The sequence below is a fragment of the Panthera uncia genome, chromosome A2 (assembly GCF_023721935.1).
Source record: "Panthera uncia isolate 11264 chromosome A2, Puncia_PCG_1.0, whole genome shotgun sequence".
In the NCBI taxonomy this organism is placed as follows: domain Eukaryota; kingdom Metazoa; phylum Chordata; class Mammalia; order Carnivora; family Felidae; genus Panthera; species Panthera uncia.
Window position 1 is genome coordinate 3,846,579 of NC_064816.1, and position 27,773 is coordinate 3,874,351.

General features: G+C 62.4%; 3 protein-coding genes across 3 annotated transcripts; 2 read left to right on the forward strand and 1 right to left on the reverse strand.

The window, feature by feature from the left end:
- The first annotated feature begins 25 nt into the window (after positions 1-25).
- HSD11B1L (hydroxysteroid 11-beta dehydrogenase 1 like) lies at positions 26-4,048 on the forward strand. The gene is made up of 8 exons (XM_049639693.1): positions 26-146; positions 1,745-1,840; positions 1,934-2,064; positions 2,495-2,606; positions 2,938-3,029; positions 3,206-3,299; positions 3,429-3,594; positions 3,674-4,048. The coding sequence occupies exons 2-8, from the start codon at positions 1,768-1,770 to the stop codon at positions 3,867-3,869; spliced, it is 864 nt and encodes a 287-aa protein (XP_049495650.1). The 5' UTR covers positions 26-146; positions 1,745-1,767; the 3' UTR covers positions 3,870-4,048.
- A 1,534-nt stretch (positions 4,049-5,582) lies between these two features.
- Positions 5,583-7,437, forward strand: RPL36 (ribosomal protein L36). The gene is made up of 4 exons (XM_049639701.1): positions 5,583-5,683; positions 5,859-5,953; positions 6,458-6,592; positions 7,307-7,437. The coding sequence occupies exons 2-4, from the start codon at positions 5,861-5,863 to the stop codon at positions 7,394-7,396; spliced, it is 318 nt and encodes a 105-aa protein (XP_049495658.1). The 5' UTR covers positions 5,583-5,683; positions 5,859-5,860; the 3' UTR covers positions 7,397-7,437.
- Positions 7,438-7,507: 70 nt separating this feature from the next.
- Positions 7,508-27,370, reverse strand: LONP1 (lon peptidase 1, mitochondrial). The gene is given in 19 exon segments (XM_049639696.1): positions 7,508-7,873; positions 8,754-8,918; positions 9,014-9,231; positions 9,809-9,974; positions 10,367-10,507; positions 12,994-13,110; positions 13,190-13,312; positions 13,625-13,712; positions 15,767-15,945; positions 16,423-16,561; positions 17,308-17,528; positions 18,633-18,716; positions 19,093-19,222; positions 19,773-19,834; positions 21,215-21,464; positions 23,180-23,299; positions 23,912-24,000; positions 26,902-27,252; positions 27,254-27,370. Coding segments are annotated over 19 exon segments (2,901 nt in total). The 5' UTR covers positions 27,335-27,370; the 3' UTR covers positions 7,508-7,696.
- Positions 27,371-27,773: the final 403 nt, after the last annotated feature.

Consider the following 27,773-nt stretch of genomic DNA (forward strand, 5'->3'; position numbering starts at 1 on the left):
CACGTGAGTCGGCCCCTACGGGAGGGGGAGTGGTCGGGGGCCCGGCCGGACGCGACCACTTAGGGAGGTCCGAGGGGCGCGCGCCTCGTTCCCTGGCCCGGACCCCAGGCCCTCTGCACCGCGGGGAGAAACTGAGGCCCGAGTGGGTAAGTGCGAGGTTGGGAGCGCGCAACACGGCCCGCGTCCTTTTTGTCCAGAGGGGAAACTGAGGCCCAGGGAGGTCAGGGGACCAGTACGTTCTGCGATCGTCTGGTTCCCCCTATTCGTCCCCCATCGCAGGCCGACTGCTCCATCCATCCATCCATCCATCCATCCATCCATCCGCCCAGCCGGCCATTCATCCACTCGACCCCACCTCCCCCTGCGTGGCTGCTGTGGTCAGGGCCAGGGTCGGAAGAGGGTCAGGTTAAGGGTCAGGTTGAGGCGCTTCACAGCCTTTCCCTGGAAGTGAGGAGAGGGGGGGTGGCTGCCGTGACTGGGGAAGGGCGAGGAGTTCACTTTTCTGAGAACTGAGGGAGGTTCATAGACGGGAATGGTGGAAGAGGAGAATGGACAGGCGGGCCAGGGCCCGACCCGCTGGGCATTGTGGGCTGAGGTTAAGATCTTGGTCTCTATGGGGTCAGTGGTGAGCCCTAGGAGGGTTTGGAGCAGGAAGGGGAACATCAGACTTCTTTGGACAAAGATCCCTTTGGCTGCCTGAGGGGCGGGGGGGAGGGAGGGCGTATGAAGATGGGGGAGCCGGGGGGGGGGTGGCAGCTGCAACTTTGGGGTGGGGGCAAAGGACTGATGGCTGGATCTAGTGAAGATCTGAGGACACCCAACCCCACCATTTCTCAGTTCTGGAAGTCCCCCTCTCTTGTCCTCCTGAGTTTGAAGGATTGAAACCCCAAGATGAGATGGGATGGACCTGTGCCTTTCCCCGGGGGGAAATGCATGACACCCCCCCCCCCCCCCCCCCCCCCCCCCCCCGCCAAACGTTAAACACTTGGCCTGTTTCTCTTTCGCCTTCTCCCTGGAACGAGTAAATTCACTCCCACAGCTGACGTCACATCTTAACCCTGATGGCATAGGTTCTTGTGTCTCCAACCCAGGCCTAAGACTCCTTCTGGGTGTCCCTTGGCAGAGTCATGTTTCTGCGCTCCCCCAGCTCCTACCCGCAATGTTCCTCCTGTCACTCAGTGTCCATCTGGTGCCTGTTGAGTACCTACTGAGTGTCTGGCACAGTTTGGGGCATTGAGGACCCAAGAGTGAACAAAGCAGAAACAGGTTTCTGTTTCTTTCCTGCCTCATGGAGCACAACAGTCTAGGGGGAGATCAGTTTTGCTCTGACTTTAAAGAAGCGGGAGAGCAACTCGTTGGGTTATATTTGGGGAGAGCATTCGGGGCAGAGGGCACAGCCAGTGCAAAGGCCCTCAGGCAGGATGGAGACTGGCTGCTTCCGAGGAACAGTGAGGAGGCAGGTGTGGCAACCGGCAGCGTGAGCAAGAGGGGCTGGTCCTCTGACCCTCAAGGAGCCTGGATATTGAGCAGGGCGAGGCAAGATGTGATTTGGCCCCTGGGGGGAGGGTGAAAGCCCAGAAGAGGCGAGGGGATTGGAGCAGGGGAGCTGTGTAGCCGTGTGACCTGGAGCAGGTGGTGGCTGCGGAGAAGCGAGGGCCTGGAGCCTCTTCACACAAAATCTCATTGGGGAAATGGGTGCGGCTGTCAGCCAGGCCTGTGCCCGCCACCCTCTCTCCCGCCGCAGCCCCTGCAGCCCCGGGGAGGGCCATGAAGGTACTGCTCTTCACCGGGCTGGGAGCCCTGTTCTTCTCGTATTACTGGGATGACAACTTTGACCCTGGTGAGTGCCTGGTGGGGGCGGGGGGGGGGGAGGGAGGAATCTGGCCAGCTGTCCGGTGCACCCCCAGGGTTGACCACCCCCCCACACTGCCAGCCAGCCTCCAGGGAGCCCGCGTGCTGCTGACAGGGGCCAGTGCGGGCGTCGGGGAGGAACTGGCATATCACTATGCCCGCCTGGGCTCCCACCTGGTGCTCACTGCCCACACGGAGGCCCTCCTGCAGAAGGTGAGACATCCCATTTCCCGTTTGGTGGCCGGGTGGGCGTGGGTGGAAAGCGGGGCCCGGGCCTACTGAAATCCTTGCAACGGTCCGGGCTTCCCGTGTGACCTGAGGCCACTTGTTTAACCGCTGTGCCTCAGTTTCCTCATTTGCAAACCGGAGACAATAAAAGTACCTTCTCGTGGGTTATGGTGTTGGGTTGGTATAGTGACACAGCGGGGGTAAAACCGGGAGGGTTCCTCGGTCAGTGGGCGGGTGGGTAGTGTCCACAGCCTGTGCTGAGTATTGAGAATGAATGATGGTGGGTGTTGAAGCTCGGAGTAGGGGAGGGGGCTTTAGGCTGGGGCCCCAGTGGCCTAGCGGGTGGCGGGGGGTGGGGGTGGGGGTGGGGGCCGGCTGGGGTGGACGGGCCCACGGGCAGCTCTGGCCCCCCCAGGTGGTAGGGAACTGCCGGAAGCTGGGCGCTCCCAAGGTCTTCTACATCGCTGCGGACATGGCCTCCCCTGAGGTGCCCGAGCGCGTGGTGCAGTTCGCGCTGGACAAGCTGGGTGAGGGGCGGGGCCTTCGGGGCAGGACCCGAATGGGGTGGGGCCGTGGTAGTCGGCGGGTGGAGGTTTACGGGGCCCGGGGCGTGGCCAGGGGCTGGAACTCTGGACCGGGCCTTATAGAGGATCAGGGACGGAGTCTGGCAGGATGCAGGGAGGAGGGCCCGGTCTCTTTGCTATTAGGCGGGGCGCCACCCGGGGCCGAATTCACTGGGTCGGCGCTCTGGCCGAGGCGTCGCTGGTTCAAGGCGACGGCGCTAGGGGCGGGGTCTCTTCGGGCCCAGGGGCGGAGCCTCAAGGACTAGCTCCTTGCTGATGGGCCTCTCCGGGCCAGGAGGACTGGACTACCTCGTGCTGAACCACCTCGGCGCCACCCCGGCAGGCTCGCGGTCCAGGAGCGTCCAGGCGACACGCTGGCTCATGCAGGTGCTCCGCCCCTCCGCGGCCGGCGCCCCGTCCCTCCGGTCCCCAGACTCCACCCCCTCCTAAATCCCCACCGCGGGCCCTGCCCCCCGCCCGAGGCCCCGCCCACGCCCCAGAGCCCCGCCCCTTCCGGGCTCGAGTTTCCCCGCGGTTCGGTGACTCGCCGTCGCCACCTCCAGGTGAACTTTCTGAGTTACGTGCAGCTGACTTCGTTGGCGCTGCCCAGCCTGACGGACAGCAAAGGCTCTCTGGTGGTCGTGTCCTCGCTGCTCGGTGCGTGCACGCGGGGCGGAGAGTCGGGAGGCCACAGGGCTCGATGCGGCCGAGCCCCAGGGCAGGAAGGCCCCCTGGAGGAGGGGGAGCGGCGGTGGTCACTCAGCTGCTGCCCTCCCGCCCTGCTAGGCCAGGTGCCCACATCCTTCTCCCGCCCGTACTCGGCAGCCAAGTTCGCTCTGGACGGCTTCTTCGGCTCTCTGCGGCGGGAGCTAGACGTGCAGGACGTGAACGTGGCCATCACCATGTGTGTCCTGGGCCTCCGGGATCGCGCCTCCCCCGCCGAGGGAGTCAGGTGAGGCCCGGGGCCATCAGGGGCAGGGGCAGTGAGGGGCCGCCCAGCCGCAGTTTCCACCGCACCCTCCTGTCCCCAGGGGCGTCACGAGGGCCAAGGCGGCCCCGGGGCCCAAGGCGGCCCTGGCCGTGATCCGCGGCGGCGCCACACGCGCCCCCGGCGTCTTCTACCCATGGCGCTTCCACCTGCTCTGTCTGCTCCGGGGATGGCTGCCGCACCCGAGGGCCTGGTTCATCCGCCAGGAGCTCAACGTCACCGCTGCCGCTGCTGCCTGAGCTTCTGCGGGTGGCACCCCTTCAGCTTCCCAGAGGGGAACCCTCTATCCAGCCGTCCCTGAGCGGGGACACGAACCGAGACACCTCGGAGACGGTGGCCGTGGCTCAAGACAGAGTCATCAAGACAGAAAAGGAAAACCGAGAAACACTACCAGCACCTGGAAACACGGTCACCTCTCCCGGTGTGCAAATGCTGATCGTGTGTCACGCACCCTGTCAGTGACCTGGAAGGCATGACCTCAGCCTTCCGGGCCACCCCTGATGACATGGTTGCTGCTTCCATTTTGCAGACAAGAAAACTGAGGCTCAGAGAGGTGATGCGACTTTCGCCACGGCCCTGGCCGTGTGAAACGGGGCACACCACCCCTGAGCCACCCTGGGAACCCTATCCGTCTCCCACCTGGATCCTCTGCAGCCCTGATCTCTTCTTTCCACTCAATTTTGGAGCATTCCCCTACCGTTGCCCCAAGCAAGGGACAGCCTTGACACTGTCCACCTGCTGATGGGTTCTGAGGTGGGGGAGGAGGGAAAGAACGTGTTCTGGGCTGGACCCAGCCTCCTGTTTCATTATAAAAATCCTTCTACCCTTGCACACGTGTGTTCAAATTGCTTGGTCTGTCCAGTTTGCAGGTGGCAGATGGGTCAAGAGGAATTTGTGTATGGGGACCAGACTTCTCAACCCTATTTTAGAGGGGAGAAATGGAGGCCGAGAGAGAGGTAGCCCTTGCCTAGCAAGTCGCTGGTGAAAGGAAGGGTACTGACTGGCACTGAGGTTGTATTTGCAGCATGAAGTACAGGGTTTGCACAGCAATAATGATAATGTGTATCAGGCTCTAAGCCCTTGGCATTGCTGATCTCATGGCATCATCACAATCTGAAGCTGGTGTTGCCACTGTTCCCATTTCATAGGTAAGGAAAGGTGCTTAGAGAGAGGCTGGACGTCCGTGGCAGGAGCTGGGATTCTCTACCTGCACATCACTGGTATTTATATCAGTTAGTGAAAACGTGACGCCTCCTCTCCGTAAAATGATAGATTAGTGCACTTGCAGAAGGAAAAAGCAACTATACAAATAAAAACTGTAGAACAAATACAATGTTACAATAGCTGTTGGCTATCCAGGGCTCTAGAATGAGCAAGGGTTACAAGGGTTAACCCAAACAGATCAGCCCCAAACTGGGACCATCATTTGGGGATAAGTAGAAGTGAAAGATAAAAAACCAGAAAATTTTTTTTTTTTTTTTTTTTTTTTGGTTTCAACCCTGCCTGCTGTCCCGGAACCAGCTAAAATTACATCAAATTATATCAAGTGCCATCAGGGGGCACTATACCACATCTTCAGTTCTAAGAATTTAGGATCATATAGATTGAAACCAATATCTGTTTATGGAAGTTTTATTTTGTGCCAAGTACCATTGTATCTTAAACAGTTTGGAATAGGTACTATTATTGTCCTCATTTTATAAATGAAGAAATTCAGGTGCCGGGTGGTAAAGTTCCTGGCGCAGGGTCAGCAAGCCAGTGGCCAAGGTGGGATGTCAGCCAGGAGCCTGCAAAAGTAGGATTCGGACTCTCAACCCACCGGCGAAGGGAGTCACGGCAGCCACGGCCAAGGCTAGTGCTGGTCCGCTAGAGGAAGCGCGCATGCGCAGGGAGATGATTCGCGCCTGCTCGTGGAGACCGCAGGGCCTCCAGCCGCCAGGGGGAGTGCGCGGCGTTCCCGCCTCTCTGGCTCGCTCGACCCGCGGAAGCTAGATATCCCAGAGTTCCGCGGGCCTACAGCCCTTCCGCCGCGGGAGCCATTGAGGAGCAGCAGGTTAGTCCGGTGCTCGGTGTGTGGGATCTGTTGCCATCCGGCCTCCGGGGCCCCGGGGCGGCTCAGGGCTGCGCCTGGGTGCGGCGAGCGAGCCCCGGGGAGCCGGGACGCGGGGTTCCGGGCGGCGGGGACCGAGCCCGCACTCATCTCTTCCCCTCCCCATCCGCGTCTGCAGCCATGGCTCTGCGCTACCCTATGGCCGTGGGCCTCAACAAGGGCCACAAGGTAACCAAGAACGTGAGCAAGCCGAGGCACAGCCGCCGCCGCGGGGTGAGTGCGGGTGCGCGCGTCGGGGGGAGGCGGGGAGGGCCCCGGCGACCGTGGTGGGGCGCAGGCGGGGACTCGTGGGCGGCGTGGGGGGGTGTGAGACTCGCCCGAGCAGCGAGTGGAGACCCGTGCGAATCGCCTGCGTGAGGAGCGCCCGCCTGGGCCGCACACCTGGAGGCGCCCCGCGCGGGTGTTTGCCGGGCGCACGGGGCCTGGGTCGAGGGGTCGAGGCTGGAACGTGGAAGGAAAGCGGAGGCCCCGTTAGGCTTGTGATCTCCGCTGCCCCGGGTTTAAGGGCTCCGTCGTTAAGCTGCGACTCCATGGTGCCCAGCCGCGCCCCCTGGCAGAGGTTTCCGGGCGCAGGCAACAGCCTAGGTCAAGGCCGGGCGGGAGGGCCCTGTCGAGAAGGCTGGGACTCGGGGGTGCGGGTGAGGAGGAGTCACGCTTCCGTCGTGGCGCGGGCTGCGAGCGCCTCGCGCTGACGGCCGTCCCCCCCCCAACCCCCAGCGCCTCACCAAGCACACCAAGTTCGTGCGGGACATGATCCGAGAGGTGTGTGGCTTTGCCCCCTACGAGCGGCGAGCCATGGAGCTGCTCAAGGTCTCCAAGGACAAGCGCGCGCTCAAGTTCATCAAGAAAAGGGTAGGTGCATGGGGCGCCTGGGGGGGGGCTCGGTCGGTTAAGCGGGGGCTTCGGGTCGTGATCTCAGGGTTAGGGGGTGCAAGCTCCGCGACACCTCCGGCTCTGCGCGGACAGCTCGGAGCCTGTGTCAGATTGGAGGGATCTCGCTCGCTGTCTTCCTCTCGAGCCCCTCTCTGCCCCTCCCCTGCTTGCGTACTGCCAAGAATAAACGTGGAAAAAGAAGGCGGTTGGGGTGCCTGGGTGGCTCATTCAGTTAAGGGTTGACTCTGGGTTTTGGCTCGGGCCATGATCTCCAGGCTTCACGGGTTCGAGCCCCACATGGAGCTCTGCACCGGGAGCAGGGAACCTGCCTGGGATTCTCGCTCTTCCCTCTCCCGCTCGCACTGTCCTGTCTCAAAATAAGTAAATGTCACCGTCGCCTTGGTGACGCAGTCTGTTAAAGCCTCCAGCTTTGGCTCAGGTCATGACCTCCTGGTTGGTGCGTTGGAGTCCCACGTGCTGACGGCTCGCAGCAGCCTGGTTGGGATCTGTCTGCCTCTCTGCCCCTGACCTGCTTGCGCTGTGTCTAAATATTTAAAATGTTTCAAATCTGAGAACCCAGTTTTCCCCTAATGATAGCTTTGAAAAAGAGGTGGGGGGGGGGGGGATAGGTGGACTGTCGGCAGGGCCGGGGCTTGGGGCCCAGACTGACCGCTCCGTCTCTTTTCCCGGCAGGTGGGGACACACATCCGCGCCAAGAGGAAGAGAGAGGAGCTGAGCAACGTCCTGGCGGCCATGCGGAAAGCGGCAGCCAAGAAGGACTGAGCCCCTCCCCTCTGTACGTAATAAAGCCTTTTTGGAACTTGGGGGTCTCGTATTGGTCTGGGGGAAGGGGCGCGGTGGTGACGTGGCGCACAGACACAAGCAGCCGGCCGGTACTGGAAAGGGTTTTAATCATAATTAAATAGTTCATATATGTCAGACTTCGTGATTAAGCCATAATTGAGGTCCTTGGACTCCAGCCGCTCCCGAGCCTCCTGGGGACTCAGCTGCCCAGAGTCCCCGGCCCTGGCGCGTTTTCGGCCTGGACGGGGCCCGTGAGTGCCAGCAGCGCCCGGGCTGCGGTCATCGCTCCACCGCCACGGCCTCCGCCTGCTCCTCGGGGAAGGCGATGTTGAAGATCTCCCGGTAGTGTTCCACGAAGTGGACCTCCAGGCCTTCGGTGATGAAGGCGGCCAGGTCATAGAAGTCCTTCTTGTTCTCGGCTGGCAGGACGATGCAGGTCACTCCGGCTCGCTTGGCCTGGGAAGGAGGGGACCGCCGGCCGGCCGGGAGGTCAGGGCGGGCAGTGGGATGGGGCTCGGCCCAGACGGCCAGGCTGCACTGCATGAGCTCGCTCAAAGATCAGGAAACTAAAGCCCAAGCCACGTCACTGGCCTCCGTTCCAGGAACCTGCTCTCCCAGAGCCCCACTTTTCTGGATTAATCCACAGTCACCAGTGCTTTACCTTTAGCGGTTTGGCACGGGAGCCTTACAGAAACGTGCATTTAAGCACTTCTAGGCTTAGTGCACATCCCGGCCTGCCCCCTCGTCCTTTCCTGGGCCCTGGCTCACTGGGAGGGCCCCTCAGCCCGATGAGGCCCTTGGAGAACAATGGTCCCCATCTGTCCCAGGCTCCATCCAGGGACACGGTGCACATTCCACTCACAGGCGAGGAAAGGCCCCGAGAGCCTCCGCAAGCCCCCTGCCTGAGATGGCTGTGGACACCCTGCCTTCTAGGCAGGTGGGGGATAGGGTCAAGGTGGGGAAGGGAGGGGTCCCTGCCGAGAAGTGGGAGTCCCGACACAGGAAGCCCCGGACCGAGGGTCTGGTCGAGCAGACCCCTCCACCCCCGCCCCCAGAGGCCCATGTCCCCTGCCTTCTGTGCATCTGGGCGCTTAGGCCAGAGGGTAGCAGATCCTACCTGCAATGCAACGCGGGGGGTGGGGGTGGGGGGGTGGGCGGGGCGGACAGCCGAGACTCGGGTCAGCAGGGCCCAGGCCTCACCCTCGTGGTCTGTAAACTGCGCTGTCACCCTTTCCCGCCCGAGGCTCGCTCCGTGTGTGCGATGCCACAGCGCAGGGCCCCCGATCCAGACTCCCCTGAGGGTGCCGGCCCTGCCCGGGGTGGGGCGGACGCTCACCGCGATGGTCTTCTCCTTGATGCCGCCCACCGGCAAGATCTTGCCCCTGAGGGAGACCTCGCCCGTCATGGCCAGGTTTGGTCTAACTGGCCGGTCCGTCGCGAGGGAGAGCAGCGCCGTGACGATGGTGCAGCCGGCACTCGGGCCGTCCTTGGGGGTGGCGCCCTGGTGGGGAGGTGCGGGCAGGGGGTGGGCAGGCGGGACGAGGTGGGGGGCACAGGCGGCGGGGCTGCCCCCGGAGGCGGGAGGTGGAGCCTCACCTCGGGCACGTGCAGGTGGATGTGGGAGGTCACCAGGTAGTCGTTGGCCGGGTCGTGCTGCATCAGGAAGGCCCTGGCGAAGGTGTAGGCGATGCGAGCACTCTCCTTCATCACGTCCCCCAGCTGGCCTGTCACCTCCAGGCTCCCGTCCTTGTCCCCCTTGCCGTCCTTGTCTCGTGGCCGCCGAGGGGAGGTCTCCACAAACAGCGTAGAGCCTCCTGGGAGACCAGCACGCAGAGCCCGTGAACTCTGGGACCCTCGGGTTCTAGGGACCGTGGCTCCCCCGGCCCTACCGGTGGGGCCACCTAGCGGATGCCCCTTCACTAACACTGTCCCTCCGCTAGCTCTCCCCGGCCTCGGGCCTGCTCATCCGATGCAGCACCTGCACTGGCCTAAGGGCCGACAGCCGCCCGCTCGCCCTCTTGCCCGCTTGGCTGGTGCGGCTGCTTAACTGAGGTCCAAACAAGCAGACCGATTCACGGTTCAGAGCCTGCCTCGCACACCCCAGCCTCCCTGTTGGGCCGGGCAAGGTCACCGGGACCCCATCTCCAGGACTCCCCAAGCAAGGGGAGGGGGCCTCCCGTGCATGCGAATAAAGCTTGTGCGAGGACACTGCCACCTGGCGGCCGCATCTTTTTCCTCCTCGATCAGCCCCTGATCCCTTGGGACTCCCTTCAATGCCAGTGTATCTTGAGGGGACGCCAGCTGACCGCACAGGAACCGGTGTGAGACGTTCTCCAGGACCCCCCCCCCCCCACCACCGTCCCGGGCCACCTCCTGGCACGGGCTGCTCACCCATGGCGGTCCAGGCCAGCCCCATGACCACGCCGGGGGGCGTCACATCATACATGCGCTCCACGGTGAACACGGGCTTCCCCACAAAGTCCTGCAGGTTCTCGGGCGTCACCTCCACGAGCTCGGCCTCGCCGCTCACAATCTTGTAGGCAGACTTCCGTAACACCTGGCCGGGGAAAGGCAGCAGGGTGGGTGCGGCCCCCACCCCGCCGGTTTTTAATCTTAAACATCATGGTAAAGTACAGAAAATGAACCTTTCAGCCACTTTCAAGTTTACAGCTCCGTGGCATAAGGGCATTCACGCGGTCGTGCAACCGTCTCCGAACTTTCCATCTCCCCAGACAGACTGTCCCCACGAAACGGTGACTCCCCTCCCCCTGCCTCACCCCACCCTCGGAGCCCACTATCTACTGTCTCTGTGGACGGGACCCCGGTGAGTGGGGTCACGCGGGACGTGTCTCAGGGTTGGCATCCGGTCCTCACGATTCTCCACCTGCCTGGCCAGGCCACAGAGCCCGCTCCCCCCCCCCCCAACCCCTGCCGGCCCGCCCGGCTCACCTTCTCCACCTGCTTCTGCAAGTTGCGCACGCCGCTCTCCCGGCAGTACTGCTTGATGAGGAGGGTCAGCACCTCTGGGGACAGCTTGGCCTTGCTCTCATCCAGGCCACACAGGGCACGGGCCTGAGGCACCAGGTAGCGCTGGCAAGGAGGGGGGACGCTGTCGTCAAGACCCCCAGGGCCTCAGGGCCTCTCCTGTGGGCCCCGCTTACCCCTGAGCCTTCCCAAGACCCCAAGCTGCCTAAAGATCACGGAGGTGGGCCCAGCGCCTGCCCGCACAGAGCGCTCGGCCCCCAGTGGGTGGCTGGGGGACAGCTGCCCTGGGAGGCGACCTCAAAGCTGAGACCTGAGGGTAAGGAGCCAGCGACGCTAGGAGGGAGGGAGGCGGGGAGTCCGGGCGGAGAGCACGGCAGGCGCCCCGCAGCTGCCCAGCCCGCCTCCTCCGGAAGCTCCCAGGTCTCTGCCCAGATCCCAGCCCTGCCCTTCCTCCAGATGTCATCTGAGATGCCACTCCCCCAGGAAGGTCTCCCTGATCCCTGGGCTCAGCCCACGTGCACACTGAGGACCTGTGAGTCAGGGCAAGCGGCTGCCACCCCGAGCACAGACAGAAGTGAGGATATCGAGGGGCTCCCATGTCACCCACAGCCCAGTCCAACTCCCGCCACACAGCGGTCACGGGACAGTCCTGAGCGCCAACTGGCGGAACAGGAGGGGAGACACGGGGACACAACCACACACATCAGTACATCTGCTGACGTGGGTTGGCCAGAAGCCTCTGGGAGTCCGTGTTCCTCTTGTCATTTTAAAGGTTCAGAAGCAGCCCCGGCCCAGGCCCCCCAGCCTGCCCCTCCTTGGCCGGGCGGAGACCCCAGTACCCCTGTAACCACCTCAGCCAAGAGCTCCTCTTGCCCACCTCCTACCCCACGGGAGAGGAGACCACGGTCAGCCCCTGACGGCTGTGATGGACTCAGGGAGAAACGTGCTCAACCCCTTTCCACAAAGACGACGCAGCCAGAAACCAAGACTCCCGTCCGGAAGAAAACCTGGCTCTCGGCTCTGCTCAACATCCTCCAAGGGTGTGAATCCAGTCTCCAGCCTCGGAAGACTGCTAACGTCTAAGAAGCGCACAGAGCCCCGGATCCTGGGCTCGCCTCGGCCTAGGAAACGCGTTACGCACGCACAGAACCTGACCCAGCCGGCAGGAAGACGGCAGCTTCGCACCCGCACCCACACCCACGGCTGCAAGCGTGCAGCCACGGAAGCCAGCCGAGGGGCCCAGAGCCCGCACCGGGGACAGATGCGCTGCGGGACGAGGCAGCAGCACGCTCACGGGGGAGTTTGCTAACAGAGCTGAGCACACAGCCCCCGACGGTGCACGGGTCCCCCGCGCCCTGAAAGCCCCAGAGACTGTGTTCTCCCCAAAGCTGTGCTCACGGGCTGTCTTTCCCTTATTCCTGTTCTGGGGCCCGAGACAGTGGGGTATGAGGAGAAATCTGGGGGCGCCCGGGTGGCTCAGCCGGTGAAGCGTCCGACTCCTGGTTTCAGTTCAGGTCACGATCTGGCGGTTTATGAGTTCAAGCCCCACGTCGGGCTCTGCGCTGCCAGTGTGGAGCCTGCTTAGGATCCTCTCTCCCTCTCTCCGCCCCTCCTCCCCCTGCTCACACTTGTTTGTCTCTCAAAATAAACAGACCTTAAAAAATTTTTAAAAGAAGAAGTCTGTCCTTGGTCTTTGACCCCAGGTCCTGATATAAGAGCTTCCCAGACCCTGTCGTTTTCTGAGTGACAGGGTGAGAAGGACAGCTGTTGGGATCTATAAGCCCCTTTCCGCCACACCCGAGCTTGTGCTAGTGAGGTGGCCCCTGTTGAGGGCCAGAGGACCCAACCGTGGGGGTAGAGGGATGGGACTTTCAGCCTCACCCCTGACCCCCAGGGAGAGGGGAGGGGCTGCAAGTAGAGGCCGTCACCAGTGACTAATGATTCACTTGATGCACCTAAAACAGCCTCCGTAAATACTCTAGACAAGGGAGCCGGGTGAATTCGGACTCACCGGGTGGTGCTGGGAGGGTGGCACTCCCAGGGAGGGCACAGAAGCCCCTGCCCCCTACTTGGCTCGATATATCCTTTTTGGCGGTTCCCTGGGTGTACCCTTTACAATAACCCGGTACCTAAGTAAACCTTTCCAGGGTTCTGTGAGCTGTCCTAGCAAATCCTCAAACCCAAAGAGCAGGCCGTGGGAACTCCAGATTTACAGCCAGCCGGCCAGAAGGAAGACCTGGAACGTGCAACTGGCATGTAAGTGGGCAGTCCGAGGCACCGAGCCCTTCCCCTGCGGGGTCTGACCCGAGCCCCAGGCAGGACCAGATTCTGACGGGAGTTGCCGGACACCCCACCGGAAGATGGGGTGGCGCAGGGAAATGCCACGTTGGCGTCAGAGCTGTGCCGTTGCACGGTTCACAGCAGGCCCCGCCTTGCTCTCGGCGATACCTCACTGCACAGGCTGGCAGATCCCGGCCACCCCCTCTCCGAGCAGGGCCACTGTGGGCTGTCCGCCCCTCTCTGGTTAGGTGGCGGGCATTTAGCGGGGCTGCCCGCTTTGGTCCAGGGCTGGGCGGGGGTCCCGGCCTCACCTCTGCGATGGCAAGCTTCTCCTGGGCCACGTAGCCAGACACGTTGATCATCTCCATCCGGTCCCTCAGCGGCTCTGGAATGGTCTCCGTGACATTGGCCGTGCAGATGAACAGCACCTGGGGAGGCGGCAGGGAGGTACTGGAGGGTTGGCACCTGCCGCCCCCACCGGGCCCAGGCCCCGTGCAGGACGCACACCTTGGACAAGTCCACGGGCACGTCCAGGTAGTGATCCAGGAAGTTGGCATTCTGCTCAGGGTCCAGCAGCTCTAGCAGTGCTGACGAGGGGTCCCCCTGGTAGCCCCGGCCGATCTTGTCCACCTGAAGGGACGGCAGACGGCTTCGGGCCCTTGTCCGGCTCCCCGTGTCTCCTGACCAGACGCCGCTGGTGGGAGGGCGCCAGTGGGACCCCGGACTGCGCCCAGGGGGAGGGACGGGGCCGGCCCAGAGCGGAAGCAGAAGGGTTCCCCCGAGGCTTGATCTGGGACACTCTCCACCTGGTCAGCACTGCCCGGAGCTCTGGCCCAGGACGGCCCGAGGGACGGCGTCTGGGGAAGGGCACCGGGAACGGAGGCCGCGCTGCCCTGTCAGCTCTGAGCCCGGCCCCGTGCCCCGCCCTCCGTCCGTGCGCACCTCGTCTATCAGGATCAAGGGGTTCTCCATCTTGGTCTTCTTCAGGCACTGGATGATCTTTCCCGGCATGGCGCCCACATACGTCCGCCTGGGGGGCAGGGCACAGCAGGAACGGATGGCACCTCACCTGCCTGGGGCTGGTCACGCCGGCACCCGCAGGCCCAGCTCACAGACAGGACCTCGGCGAGCCAGGTGCCCTCCAGGGGCCGCAGCGGAGGCAGAGCACGGTCACCCCAACCACCTGTTCGCCCCAGCAATGGGAAGGCCGCCCCCCCCCCCCCCCCCCCCCCCCCGCCCCCGACTCGAGGCACAGACACAGACTTGAAACCAGGTCCCTCTCAGGGCCATCCCCCCAGCCAGCACCTCCTATCCAGATGGTGAAACCCAGCCCACGGTGCCCACCTCACAGAGCAGGGAAGGTCAAGAGCAGCCAGGTGCCGGCAGCGAACGACCCGCCTCCCAGGTCCTCCCCAATGGCAGGCACAGCATGGCCTCCCAGGCCTCGGGGCCACGGCGCCCGGGGCCCGGCCCCAGCTGGCGCTTGCTGGGTGTTTCTTGACCATCTACTTGCTCTACTGTCCCGGCTCAGCTGCAGGTGTCTGGCACTCACAGAGCATAAAGCAGACACGAGCCCTGTGTCTGTGAGGTTAAGGCCCAGCAGGGCAGACAGACGGTCGGCCAGGTAGAGGAGGAAATCACGAGGTAGGGAAATTTTTTCCACACTACAAAGACAACAAAAGGATGGGGGTCCTGCAATGCCATCTCAGAGGCACACTACTCTAAGACGGGGATAAAGGACGCTTCGGGGAGACGCCCAGAGCAAAATAAGTGAAGAGGCAAACTGTGTGGGTATTCGAAGGAAGTTTTCTGGGTAAGAAAACAGCCTGTGCAAAGGTCCTGGGGCAGGGGCGGGACCGGGCCCAGAGTGCTGGAAGCCCACATGGCTTCCAGAGTAGAGTGAGTGAGGGGGAGAGAGGGAAGGGAACAAACAGGGCAGGGTGTGCTAGGCCTTCCAGGCCTCAGTGTGGATCTGGGCTTTTACCCCGAGAGACGAGGGAGCCCTGGAGAGCTGTGGACAGAGAAAATGTTGCTGCTGTTACTAAAGGACAGCAGCAGAAGTTTCCTTCCTCATCCTTGTTTAGGGATCCCAGACGGACACCAATAGAGAACACCTGCCTGCCCTCCTGGGCCCCTTTCCCCCAGTGACTCACCCCCACTTATCACAGACCTATACTTGTTTGAAACCTCAGCCAAGGCCCCTTCCCGGCCTGGGTGAGTGGTCCTTGTCCACACTCTTGGGCCTTCTGAACCAGGGGCCAAGGGGCCACCAGGGCCTGCCTCTGCCTCCCCCACCCAGCTCAGACTCCAGTCCCGAGCCAAGAGCCGGCACAGCCGCCCCTCTGCCTTTGGGGCAGGCCCAAAGGCCCCACGCCTCCCGGGCGCCCTTGCACCACAGGCTCCCACTGACTCCTCGCCCAGCACCGTGAAGGCCTCATCCACTCCCGTCCCCCAAGGCCCTGCCAGACTCCGGATGCCTTCTCTGAACTCCTGGAGCTCCCGAGATACTCGTACACCTGTTACGCCTGTGTCTCCCTAAAGAAACTGCTCCGAGAACCACCCTCAGCAGGGGCTGGCGTGGCGGGAGGCCCCGGGAGAACACGACATCCTGACCGCCCTGACGAAAGGTGCCATGCACACGGCCGGGCAGTTCTGACACCCCGGACCCAGGATGAGGGAGCAAAGAACCAAGAGCCGTGCCGAGACCTCACCGGCGTGCCGCCCCGTCCTCGCTGGGGAGACCATCTCGCCCCTCGCCCTGGCCCACAGTCCCTGGTCCTGGGGCTGAGCACGCGGCCCCAGAACTCTGGCCCCAGAACTCTGGCCGCAGCACTGGGGGCACTGAGTGGGCGGACGGGAGCTGGATCCACTGGGATATCTGTGCACGACCTGGCGAACAAACGCTGGGGGTGGTCCGCCCTCCCGGTGCTGAAGGCAAAGGCTTTGGGCCCACGTTCGAGCGGCTGCACTCGGTCACGTTACCGCAGCGCAAGCACAGGGCCCCGCTCACCGCTGACGCCCCCTCTAACACACGGGAAGAGAGCCGGGGCGGGGGAACGAAGCCCGACAGGAGGCCGGGCCTACCTGTGCCCTTTGATCTCGGCCACGTCGGTCATGCCGCCCACGCTGAAGCGGAAGTACTCGCGGTTCAGGGCACGGGCAATGGAGCGGGCGATGCTGGTCTTGCCCACGCCGGGCGGACCGTAGAAGCAGAGGATCTTGCCCTGGGTGGAGCCTCGGAGCTGGCTGACGGCAATGAACTCCTGCGGGCAGAGGTGGGCTCCCGTGAGGCTCGCCGCCCTCTCTGCAGAGCAAGGGGCCCCGCCTGACGTGGGCCTCAGCACCGTCATGCCGCCTTGCAGGGTTCCGGGGGCCGCGGAAGGGACAAGGCGTATCCCAGAGGGGCCAAGCTGACTGAAGGGTCACATGGCCCGGGGAGGGCAGGGACCGACCGTGGGGGACACGGCACCAGGCCCGGCTAGTGTGTCCCCTTCCTCCCACATCCTGGACCGTCCCGATCCTCTCTCTGCCCCAGCCACAACCTACTGGCCCTGTGGCCAGGTCCGTCTGTCATCTCAGGCACTCTTGTCCCCCTCAGAAACCGGAGGCCCCTGGAGCAGGGAGCCTGGCCCAGACTGCCCTTGCCGCCTCTAGCTGGAGCCCTCCACCTCTCCTTCCTCACCGGGATGGGGGTGGGGGGGGGGCAGCGGGGGGGGGGGGGGGGGTGCGGGGGGCCTCACAAGGATGCGCTTCTTGACGTCTTCCATCCCGTAGTGGTCCTCCTCCAGCACCGCCTGGGCCCGGGCCAAGTCCAGATTCTCGTCGCTGTGCTTGCCCCACGGGATGGACGTCAGCCAGTCCAGGTAGTTCCGAGTGACGCTGCCACGGGACAGACCGGGGCCGGTGAGCGTGGCAAAGCCACGTCGTCAGCGCCCACGGAACCCGTGGCGCGGACCACGCCGAGCACCTCAGCCGGAAGGGCCGCCGACCGCCTGGGAAGGCCGTCCGGGCAGAGGCCACACTGTGGGCCCCGGCACAGTTCCCAGGACAAGCGCTTGGCCCGTTTCCCGAGCCAGACGGGGCGCGCACGGGGACTGGTCAGAAGCCTGTACCGCGGAGGCGGCAGCGGTAAACGCGAGACAACCTCACCCACAGCAAGTGGGAAACGGGCCCGGCCGGTGGCAGGTCAGCGCGGCGATGAGAGACCCCCAGGCTGGGAGCCGTGTGCCCACCGGACAAGGCCGAGCCCCCAGGAAGACGCGCGGACCTCCAGGCCCTCGGAGAAATGCCAAAGAGGGGCCGCAAGCAAGCACCGCTTTGGGCCCACACCCCAGGGTTCAAATCCCCGTCCCCGTCTACCAGCTCAGAGGCCCCGCTCGCCGACTTGACTTCTCTGAACCTCAAATTCTCCAGCCGGGAGACGGAGTGACAAAGAAGTCTGTTCCGCCCAGGGGCACCAAGACAGGGCCGTCATACGTCAAGCGCTCCTCAGGCGCCCACCGTAGCCAGAGTGCGCCCAAGGGACCCGACCTTGACCTCCCAGCCTCTGGGTCTGGGCGGAGGGGCGAGAAGGGGCCGCCCCTGAGGGCGGAGGGCACGTGGAGCACAGCCCCCAGGGTGCTCACTTGAACTCGGAGGAGTGGTTGTCCAGCAGGCCCAGCTTGCTAAGCTCCTCGTCCACCACGTCCATGACGTGCTTGGGGACCACGAGCTCCTTCAGCCGTTCGCGGAACTTCTCCTCGATGGCGTCCTTGTCCTCCTTCTCCAGGCCCAGCTCCTTCTTGATGATCTTCAGCTGCTCTTGCAGGAGATATCTGCGGTGCGTCTGCTTGATTTTCTCTTCCACCTATAGGGCCCAGAGGCTACGGTCACAGCGCACGGCAGGGAACATGGGCAGGTCTGCAGACCCACACGGGCCGGGGCGGGGCCGCTGCTTCCTCGAGACACGGGAGGAGGAGAGTCCACGAGGCCGCCTCCAGCTCCCCCCACCCTGAACCTAGTCTCCCTGAGTTGGGGCCCCAAAATAAACTCTCGGTGCCGGATGAGCAAGCGATTTGCTCTTTGATCCCGACCGTGACCCCAGCGCGCCTCCCACGGGCACGGAGCTCCTCTGGACGGACAGGGCAGCAGGCGAGGGCTCGGAGGCCGGGCCCCAGTGCCGCCTACAGCCCCCACCCCTGCGTCCCGTTGGGGGTGCGTTCAGAACTGCCTCGTGGGGGGCAGGGGCGGCGCCCGGGGGGGCGCCGTCAGTGAAGCAGCCAACTTCGGCTCAGGTCATGATCTTGCAGTTCATGGATTCGAGCCCCGCGTCGGGCTCTGTGCTGACAGCTCAGAGCCTGGAGCCTGCCACCGATTCCGTGTCTCTCTCTCTGACCCTTCCGTACTCGTGCTCATTCTCTCTCGAAAATAAGTGAAAAACATTAAAAAAAAACACACACCCAACTGCCTCGTGGGGTGCCTGGTGCGCTTAGTCAGAAGAGCATGCAACTCTTGATCTCAGGGTCATGAGTTCAAGACCCACCCTGGGGGGTAGAGACTGCTTAAATAAATAAGCGTATACATAAAAGAGAATTACCTCGTGCTGATAACTAAGGGTTAAAAAATTTCCCAGTTACAGATGTGACGTGGAAGGTTTTCCTCAAATAAAACTGAGTGAAAAAAGTCACTCAACTGCGAATGGCGAGCAACTGAAAATCCAGGCAGCCCACAGATTCGCCCGCAATCGGGAAGGTGAGCCGGGGAAACCGATTTTCAACCTCTCCCGGGCCGGTTCCCCATTCCCAGCATCTCCGCGGGACTCTGTCCCGACGGGGGACGTCCCGAGACCACAGGCTCCGGGCTCAGCTGCCAGGACCGGCCTCAGGGTTTGGCGCGCAGAGCCTCCCGAACCGGCGGCCGCCCCGCACGCCGCCGCCCTCCCCGCAGAAGCCCGTCGGCAGCCCGGGCTCACCTCGCGCCCCAGGCGCTGCTGCAGCTTGCTCAGCTCAAACTCCTTCTTGAGGAGGGAGAGGGCCTTATACAGCCGCTTGGGGATCTGCCGAGAAAGGGAAGACGCGGGCGACGGTCAGAAGCCGCCTCTGGGCCTGCTGAGGGTGGGGGGGCAGGCACCTCGCAGACGGGGCGCCCACAGGGCGGACCCACCGGAGGCGCGCGCCCTCGGACCTAACGTGCCCAGTTCCGCGAACACCTCCTACAGGTGAACTCCTGCAGGCCCGCAAGCTGTGGTCCGGAACGTTCGTAGCGGCCAAAGACTGGCGGCGAGCCGAGCACGCCACCCGGTGAACACAAGGCACCGCCCGCAGGGCCGCCAAGCAGCCACGAGAGAACAGGGACCCGTGCAGAGGGGACGTGAAATCGGAGAGCGGAGCCACGGACAAGCAGCCGGGCCCGGGGGACCAGGGCGCACTCACGTTGGTCTCCTCCAGGACGTCCTGCAGCTCGTGCGACTCGGCTCCGGTCAGCGCGGCTCCCATGTCGCTCAGGTAGATGGGGTTGTCCACCACCCTCTGGCCCGCCTGCATCATCTGCAGCACAGACTCTCTGGAGGGGACAGAGGCCCCGCGGGGACCGCTGCAGCCGGTGGCCCGCATGCCCTCTCCCCGGCAGCACGGGGCAAGGCCCTGGGATGCCGAGAGCCGGGCGGCAGGGCGAGCGAGGCCACCCGTCCCAGAGCCGAGAGACTAACGTCCCCGTGCCCAGACACGAGCCCCTCCAGCAGCCGTGTGGTGCACCCTTCCCCCCCCACCCCGGCCCGCCATGAGATTCTCTCCAGCTGCAGCTGAGGACGAAAAGGCTTCTGACCAAACCCAAGCCCTCGTCAGCACGAAGGAGGCAAAGGCCCCGGACTGGGTAGGCCACCCCACTCCCCCCGCCAGGGCCCCCTTGCCGCAGGGGAAGCAGGATCTCCTCACGCAGGGCCGGGCCCTGGGCCACGAACCCCCGCGCCAGCAAGGTTCTCTGTCAGGACGACGCTCTGAGAAAGCTTCCCGCCAACCCAGCGGCACAAAGAGGCAGGCGACCCCAGCCCGGCCCCAGGGATGGGGGACGGTCGGCCGTACACTCAGACGGCAGAGGGGGGCCAGAGACCAACCTGTAGAGCGGGTTCAAGGCAATGATGTCCCGGATGGTCTTCACAATCTCGGCGGTCAGGGCCTGGCAAACGGGGGGGTGGGGGGGGGGGGGGGGGGGGGGGGGCGCTGCCATCGGTCCTGGAGCCAGCAGGGGCTGTGGCCCAGGCCAAGGATGGCCTCAGGTGCCCAGGCGCACGGCCTGAATCCAAGTCCCAGGGACTCAGGACCCGGGCAGGAGAAACGAAAACCAACACCTGCCCCCTCCCAGCACCTCGCCCCAGGCTCCCCGAGGCAGAGGATCCCCCCTGCGGTGGACACGATGGGACAGTCTAAGGTATAACGCCCAGAACCTCATGATTTTCCAGAAGGCATGGTTCCCAGCACGCCACACCCCAGCGAAGGCACCGGTGGGTACCGAGAGCGCCCGCGTCCCTTCACCACAAGCACGTGGCCCCTAGCAAGCTGACCTTCCAGAAAGGACCTGCAGAAGGCAGCTAGAGGCCCACGGTGCCTGCAGCCCCGTCAAGTCTCCCTGATCTGTCCCCCGCAGCATCTTTGACTTTGGCCCCGTCTCTCTCCCACCACACGACCCTTGTAGGAAACTCGAAGCTGTGCTGTCAGTCTAGCAAGCGGCGGCAGCTACTCGCACTCAAGTAAATTAGCGCCACACGGGACTGGACGTTTCCTTCCAACCACGGGGCCAACGGCGTGGAGCCAGAGAACATTTGCACCACCACGGGGAGCTCTCCAGGACGGGACAACACTGCTCCGAGGGCCCCCGTGTGGCTCGTGGGTGTGACAACAGCAAATGCAGCCCCTCCCGGTACCGGGGGCAGGCGTCACCAACAGACTGCAGGACCCCTTCCCACCAAGGCCAGAGGTCCCCCCAGAACTCTGTTCAACACCGCGCTGCAGGCTGAGACCGAGGCCGTCGGCTGCGCACGCCGTGTTCTCGGGGAGACCACGCGCATGTAAGCTTTTCTTGTTCGTCCCCACCCACTGGCGGGGGTCACCCTGCCTCTCACGCGCCAGAAGAACAAGTGGAAGGACACGTTCTGCCACCCTGACAGCTGGCTCGCTGCTGGCAGGCCTGTGCCGGGGGTCAAGGTGGCCAGAAGGCTGCGGCTCTCCCGTCTTGAGGCCACGGGGAATGGCGGGTGGGCCCTGCTTCCCTCCCCAGCACCCCGGGCTTCAGGGGAAGGAGCCAGTACGGAAAGCAAGGCTGAGGGCTCCCGCGCAGCAGACACGGCTGGGGCCGGCCCCAGGTTCAAATCCTGCCGCCTTCATGAGCAGCTAAGGGCCCCAGCGCATCTCCTTTGCCTTCTGGATGCCAGTCCCTCCTAGCACTTCTGCGGGGGAGTACATTTTGCATCCCGCAAGAACCCGACGGCCGCGACAGGCTGGAGCGTCGACGAGCACCCACCCCGCTCAGGGGAGCTCCCTGGGCAGCTGCCCGCCGTACCTTCACTTCTTCCGTGACCTGGAAGTCCTCGTGGACGACATTCTCCACCTCCACCATGAGCACCTCGCCGGGGGGAGCCGAGGCGGGCTCCACCATCACCTCGGTCGGGTGCCCGGAGCTCAGGCCCTCCTCCGCCTCCTTCTGGCTGCGTTTCGGCTTCCTGCGGGGCTTCTGCTTGTTTTTGTTTTCGGCTTCGGCTTCGGCCTCGGCCTCCTCCGGCTCCACCTCCAGCTGTCTGCTGATGTGAATCCTGCAGACAGAAACGAGGCCGGGGTGAAGCTGCCGGGGTGGGTACAGGGCCAAGCCGGGGACCAAGCCGGTGTCTCAGAACCCCGAGACCGGCACGGCGCCCCCCCACTCCCGACACCGCGGGCCTCCAGCTGACCCGCCCAATCCGTGCGCACGCCAACACCCTGCTGTCCTCCACGAACAGGTGACGGGTGAGCCAGCGGTGACCGGCTCTGGGGCTCACCTCAAGCCGTCAGCTCAACCAAGCAGGACCTCCGGGACTCCGCCTGCCCTCCCTCGGCCCCAAGGTCACCGTACGGTGTTCCTTCGTGCGGTTCGGGCCTCGATTCGAGGGCACCTCGGCCGAAGCCCTCCCTGACCACTCCACGTGTGGTCTGTCCCCCATCTGTGCCTGCCTACCGTCACCCCGTCCGTCTTTGCTTCCCCCCGAAAGCACCCACCACCATCAGAACTCAGGCCGTGACCTGTTTGGATGCTCATGCCCTCCCTGCTGGGGAGAAGGGGGTGCTGGCCTCTTTCTGCCCACACCCAGGTGCCCAGCAGATACCGGGCCCCAGGGGTCGAGTGACACACTGAATGCAAACGTGCCCTTCCACCTCTGGGCCCTCTCCTGTCACACACGCCACCTTCCCCAGAGGGCGGGCCTGGGAGCTGGCGGGCGCGGACCCCACCCCCGGCTGACATCAGCAAGTTGCACAGAGCTGCCTCTGGAGCCCGCGGGACCCACTCCATAAGGCGCCTCGTAGGTGAGGACGGCACTCAGCAGCCACCCCAGTTTTTATTCATTTTGGTTGCATTCCCCTCCCCTCCCCCCACGAATCTCCCCAGGAGACAGCGGCAGCCACTTTCCCGAAAACAGCCTCTAACATGAGCAGATGAAAACGGGTGTGGGGCTCCGTGCGGTGGGAATGCCAGTGGGACCTTTCACAGAATCAGTGCGTGGAGCACCCCGCTTCCCCGAGTGTGTTCTGGGGTGCTGCCTTGCCAACCCCAGACAAGGCTCTGGGAGAGAAAAGAACCGGAACTCTCACTTCGACAAAGGCCGAGCACCTTCCATGAGGGGCTATTTGCAACATTTACTACATAATGGCGCAGGACTCAGAAGTGTTTCCCACGTGGATGTGACCGTGACGCTCCTGACGAGCACCTTGAGGACCGATGCTCCTTGGCGCACATGTGAAAACTGGACAGCGTCCACCCAGCCGAGCCGGCACATTTTTCACAATCAGCTGTGGCCGAACAAGGATTTAAGCTGGGCTCACCGCTGTGAGCGGCCCTTCAGCAGAGTGGAGGTGGAAACCACACCGCCCGAGAAGGGAAGGTGTCTGCTCGAGTGAAATACGACAGTGCTAGGCTGGATATCCAGCAGGACCTGCTGGCTGACGCAGTCAGGGCACCGGAGGAGAAGGAGCCCCAACTGGGAACATCTAACACCCAGACGCACCCAGACAACTTGCTGTCTGCACCCGGGATGCTTTTGTGAATAACGTGCATGAAAGATACAGGTTGTCACCGATCACCCACGCTGCCACTCCAACAAGGGGACTCCGAGGAGGGAGGGATCCAGAAGTGATCCATCTCGGCCACCTCCAGCTTTGGCCCAGTCCCTGCCGTGGCAAGGCGACAGGGCTGAGCAAGAAGGGTGGTCCGTGCTGGCACCTGGGGGCACTCGGGGCCTCTCTTCCTGCCCCATCGCACGCACTCGGGGCCCCGCACCTTCTGTGTCCCATGACGATCATGCGCAGCTTGTCCCCGAGGTCCTGCATCTCGTGGATCTGGACAAACGTCCCCGTGTGGTAGACTTCATCCAGGCTCTCGACCACGTCCGACTCGTTGCTAAGGGACAGGGACACAAAGGAGCGTCGGCACGGGCCCTCTGATTCTCAGCAGGCTGCCTCGGACTGAGAGGGAGGAGGAAGAGAAGAGAAGCACCCCTACCAGCCTCAACTGAAAATGGAGAGCAACCGCCTCGCTCCCACAGGTGCTCAGGGCCCAGCAGGGCGCCTGCTCACCGAGGGCGGCCCCTGGCGGCTGCCGACGAACACAGGTGAGCAGCTCCTGGCCAGGTCGGCTGGAAGGGCAGGCCCGGACAGAACGGATCCACACCTCCCACTACCGAGCCTTCGAATGTACCTTCGAACTCAGAAGTGGAGCGGACTGCCACCGAGAGCCAAGGTATCTGCCCACCTAGCCCTGCGCTGAAGCGGCCTCGCGGGTGTCTTTAACACTTAGGGTCCTGGAGGTTAAAATCCACTCCCCCTCCCCGCCTCGCATCTTGACAATGCACGAGGCCAAGTCTTCAGCCTAGACTACAAAGTATGCTTGGCTCTCAGCCTTATGCTCGGCAGCTCAAAGGTCAGAGGTCCGGCTACTCTAGGGAGCAGGATTTGTGGTGAGCTACACTCTAGGGCAACTTCAACGAAGGAGTGAAGGAAAAGTTACACTTACTTGTCATCTCTCTTTAGAAAGACGCCGGCATACGGCTGGGCAAGACGGACCTTCCTTCTTAGCAGCTCAACCAACTTCTTATTTTTAACCTAGCATGACAATGACCCCAAAGTGAAATGCAGGTTTCCTAGCTGACATTTGGACAGCAGCTCTAGCGTTTTCTCTATCATTCTCGGGGATATGCTAAAAACCAAACACACAAAGGCATGGGACAGATTGGCAGGGCTGCATTCCTCAGTGGTTTCCGCTGCTTCCTAAAGAAAAGTCAAAGTAGACCGACCAGTGGCGAGAACCAAGAAAGTGATTTAACATTCCATTTCAAGAGTTGTTTCAGGGGTAAAATGTCTAGACTATTATGATTTTATCAATGACAGAAAATCAACACTGAACGCGCATAATTCAAACGTGGCCCATCCCACAGGCTGGTAACTTCCTCCAATTTCCACTGGAAGGATTTCCCAATCCCATCTGTACCCTCTTCATCAACGACTGAAAGCTCCAGGATGACAAGACATTATCTTGATGTCATTTCAATGGCAGGGAGAGGGCTAACGTCTTCTAGGAAACATCTGATGGGGCAGGAGCACAGACATCTGTAAGGCTCAACTGATTTCCATCCAGCAGACGTTAAACCCCACACCAGATTACAGTGACACTTAAGGGCCCTCAAGCTTCAGCCTGCACTGGAATTCCCTGGAGGACTTGTTAAGACAGACGGCTGAGCCCCAGCCCTGAAGTTTCTTGAGGAGGCCTGGAGTAGGCCTGACAATCTGCACTTCAAACAAGCTCTCAGGTGATGCTCATGTGGCCGGTCTAGGCACCACACTCTGGGAACAGTGCTTTAACTCATCCCTTAACAGGGACTCTTACGGTTCAGGAATTCCTCACCTCACAGATGCACCTTTCCCAGGGAAAAGGTCCATGACAGCCAGGAGGGGTACACGGCCCACCGACACTTAAGAGCCACCGATCTATACCGAGGGGACACACGACTGGGGCAAATTAGCCACAGACAGGGTCAACCGCAAATACACGAGTAGATGGAGCTTTGCCGACTCGGTCCCATGCAAGTTTCTCCAGTTTGTCCTCTGCTAAAAGCTGCTGCCTTTCAGCCCCTGTCCCATCACTGACCAGGTAACAACGACAGAAATACAGGGCATACCCTGTGCCAGTCTCAGGCTTTCCACAGCAATTCATTTAACCCTCCTGGCTAACTCCGGGGCGGGGCAAACAGAATCTCTTGGAAGAATCCTACCTCTGGGGACAAGAGGCATTTGCCACTTTGCAGGGCCGAGGGGACCCTACCTGGTGAACACTCCTGGCCCCAGAGGTCGGCTGGGGTTGAGGACAGGAGAAAGGCCCCCAGGGCAACCTTCTGAGAGGTCAGAAGCATACCATACAGGAAACAGTAGCACCAGCTTCTGACTGAGATAGAAGCCTATACCCCTGACAAAGGTGAACTCCCCTCCCCCATGAGCTCTGAGAATTGAGGTACAATTATGATGCCCATTTTGCAGATGAGAAAATGGAGGCCCAGAGGAACAGCTTTCTGAAGGTGAAGGAGCTATGGATGGTGGAGCCAGGATATGAATCCACAGGCTCTGGGGTCTGCAAGTAACCGCTACTCGAAACCAAAGAAGGCCCTCGGAATAGCTGCTCAGACACCTCAGAGGAGCTGGCAGGGGCTCCTTCGGTCCAGAGATTTGTTTAGCAGAGACTAGAGTGTAGGGAAAGGTTGGAGATGAACGCAGAGGCTGACTCATTACATGACCTTGCTCGGACAGTTAACAGATAACCATTTTCCACCACAGACTCTAATCTCCACGTCATTAAAAGAAAAAAAAGAGAAGAAGGCATTCGGGTCCTTTGTATTCTAAAACCTCAAGCTCCTCGGGGCGCCTGGGTGGCGCAGTCGGTTGAGCGTCCGACTTCAGCCAGGTCACGATCTCGCGGTCCGTGAGTTCGAGCCCCGCGTCAGGCTCTGGGCTGATGGCTCGGAGCCTGGAGCCTGCTTCCGATTCTGTGTCTCCCTCTCTCTCTGCCCCTCCCCCGTTCATGCTCTGTCTCTCTCTGTCCCCAAAATAAATAAAAAACGTTGAAAAAAAAAAAGTAAAAAAAAATAAATAAATAAATAAAAATAAAACCTCAAGCTCCTTGCACTCGTGTTGCTTTCGGTTACATCACCCAGGTCCATCCTCCCCACCCCTCATGGCTCTTAGTCTGAAATGATCTTGCTTGCTGTCTCTTCCATCAGAACACAAGTTCCTTAGGTACCGGGACTGTATTTGACTTGTTTGTTACTGTATCCTCAGTGCTGGCTACGCGGCAGGAGCTGAAGAACTCTCTACTACACGAATAAACCAAGGCCGCGCTCCTCTGAGAGCATCCTTCCCCCTAAATCTCCTGTACTCTATTCCTGACTCTGTTATCCCTATAATACGTATTACCTTCCGACATACAATTTATTTACTAACCTGATTTATTGCCTTTTGTATCCCACATTCTAGTGGGATAACCTCCAAAGGCAGGAATTTTTATCAGTCTGATTCACTGCTGTATCCCTAAAAACCTCACCTGGCACGTAAGCGGTCAAGAAATGTTTAGGAAAGGAATGAATCCTGATCCCAAAGAGGCTCCTAGCTAGGTGGCAACCACCTCCCCCCCCAACCCCCCCCCCCCCCCCGCCCCAGCTGAGAGTGTTACAAAACATTTACCCAAACGCGCAGAACAGTTCCGGTCTTTCCCAGCATCGGATTTCTACGACTGGGTGGGACTCTAACTGGGCAATCCTAAACTCAATCTGAAAGGGAGAGGAATCTGGCTCCAACTCACCAAACTAATGAGAAGACAAGGACACGAATTCGAACTTTTAAGAAGCTTCATGCGTGGGAAAAGTCGTGAGGCATGAAGGTGCTGCTAAAGGATCCCTCGGTCCAACCCGCTGCTTGCAGAGGTGGGGAAATGGAGGTCAAGACGGGGGCGCTCATTACCTCGATAATCTTGATGAAGCGCGGGAACACCGGGTTGCGGGTGACGGCGATGAGCGGCAAGTGCGGGAACACGTCCGGAATCGTCATGGGCGTCAGCGCCGTTATGATGGGGCCTTCCCCGCCTCCCGAGCTGCTCCCCGCGCCCGCGGCCCCATCCTCGGCACCGCCCTCGGGGGCATCCTCGCCGCCGGAGAATGCGCCCCCGCCGCCGCGGCTGTTCGCCTCCCAAAGTCCCCGCCACTGGCTCGCGGCCACAGGGCCTCGGCCCCACAGCGCCCAGGGAGGCGAGGCGTCGCAGGCCCGCCGGCCTCTGGGCAACCACGCTCCGGCCGCAGTTGGAACCCGCCCCCCCGGCGGCGGCCAGCAGCGGCCGCCGCAGCGCCCAACACCGCGCCGCGCCCCACAGCCGCACGTAGCCTGTGCCCGCCGCCATGGCCCGGCCATCCTGGCGACGCACGGCACTTGCGTCACTTCCTCTCGCCCGGCTAGTGCGCACGTGAAGCCCGGCGCGTGCCTGGGCGCCAGCGGGGGGGCGTGGAACCAGAAGCGACGGGGGTGGGGCTTGCAGGAGCGTGGGGCGGGGCCCAGTCTTCCCGCTACATTCCCTCCCCTCCCCCGGCCTCCCAGCTGACGCGCTCAAAGCCCTTTTGGGTCAAGTTGGGGGGAGGGGGGGGGGCGTTGGCACGCTCCAGGGCCCCTGGAGCCACTAGTGCTGCAAGCGCACCTGTAAGAACTTGTAGGCAGCCCCGTGTATACACTTGGGTTTTGGCGCACGGGCGACAGGCGCTCAGGCTGCGGAGCGCGTCCCGGTGGGCAGATTCGGGCTTCCCGTGGAACGCTGTGCGCATGCTTACACCAGCCTGCTCATGCGC

Bases quoted from the DNA above. Each gene is read 5' to 3' on its own strand.
- HSD11B1L (XM_049639693.1), top strand. From the start codon at position 1,768: ATGAAGGTACTGCTCTTCACCGGGCTGGGAGCCCTGTTCTTCTCGTAT. The intron at 3,030-3,205 runs GTGCTCCGCCCC...CGCCACCTCCAG, and splicing joins CGACACGCTGGCTCATGCAG to GTGAACTTTCTGAGTTACGT. The intron at 3,595-3,673 runs GTGAGGCCCGGG...TCCTGTCCCCAG, and splicing joins TCCCCCGCCGAGGGAGTCAG to GGGCGTCACGAGGGCCAAGG.
- RPL36 (XM_049639701.1), top strand. From the start codon at position 5,861: ATGGCTCTGCGCTACCCTATGGCCGTGGGCCTCAACAAGGGCCACAAG. The intron at 5,954-6,457 runs GTGAGTGCGGGT...CCCAACCCCCAG, and splicing joins GGCACAGCCGCCGCCGCGGG to CGCCTCACCAAGCACACCAA. The intron at 6,593-7,306 runs GTAGGTGCATGG...TTTTCCCGGCAG, and splicing joins TCAAGTTCATCAAGAAAAGG to GTGGGGACACACATCCGCGC.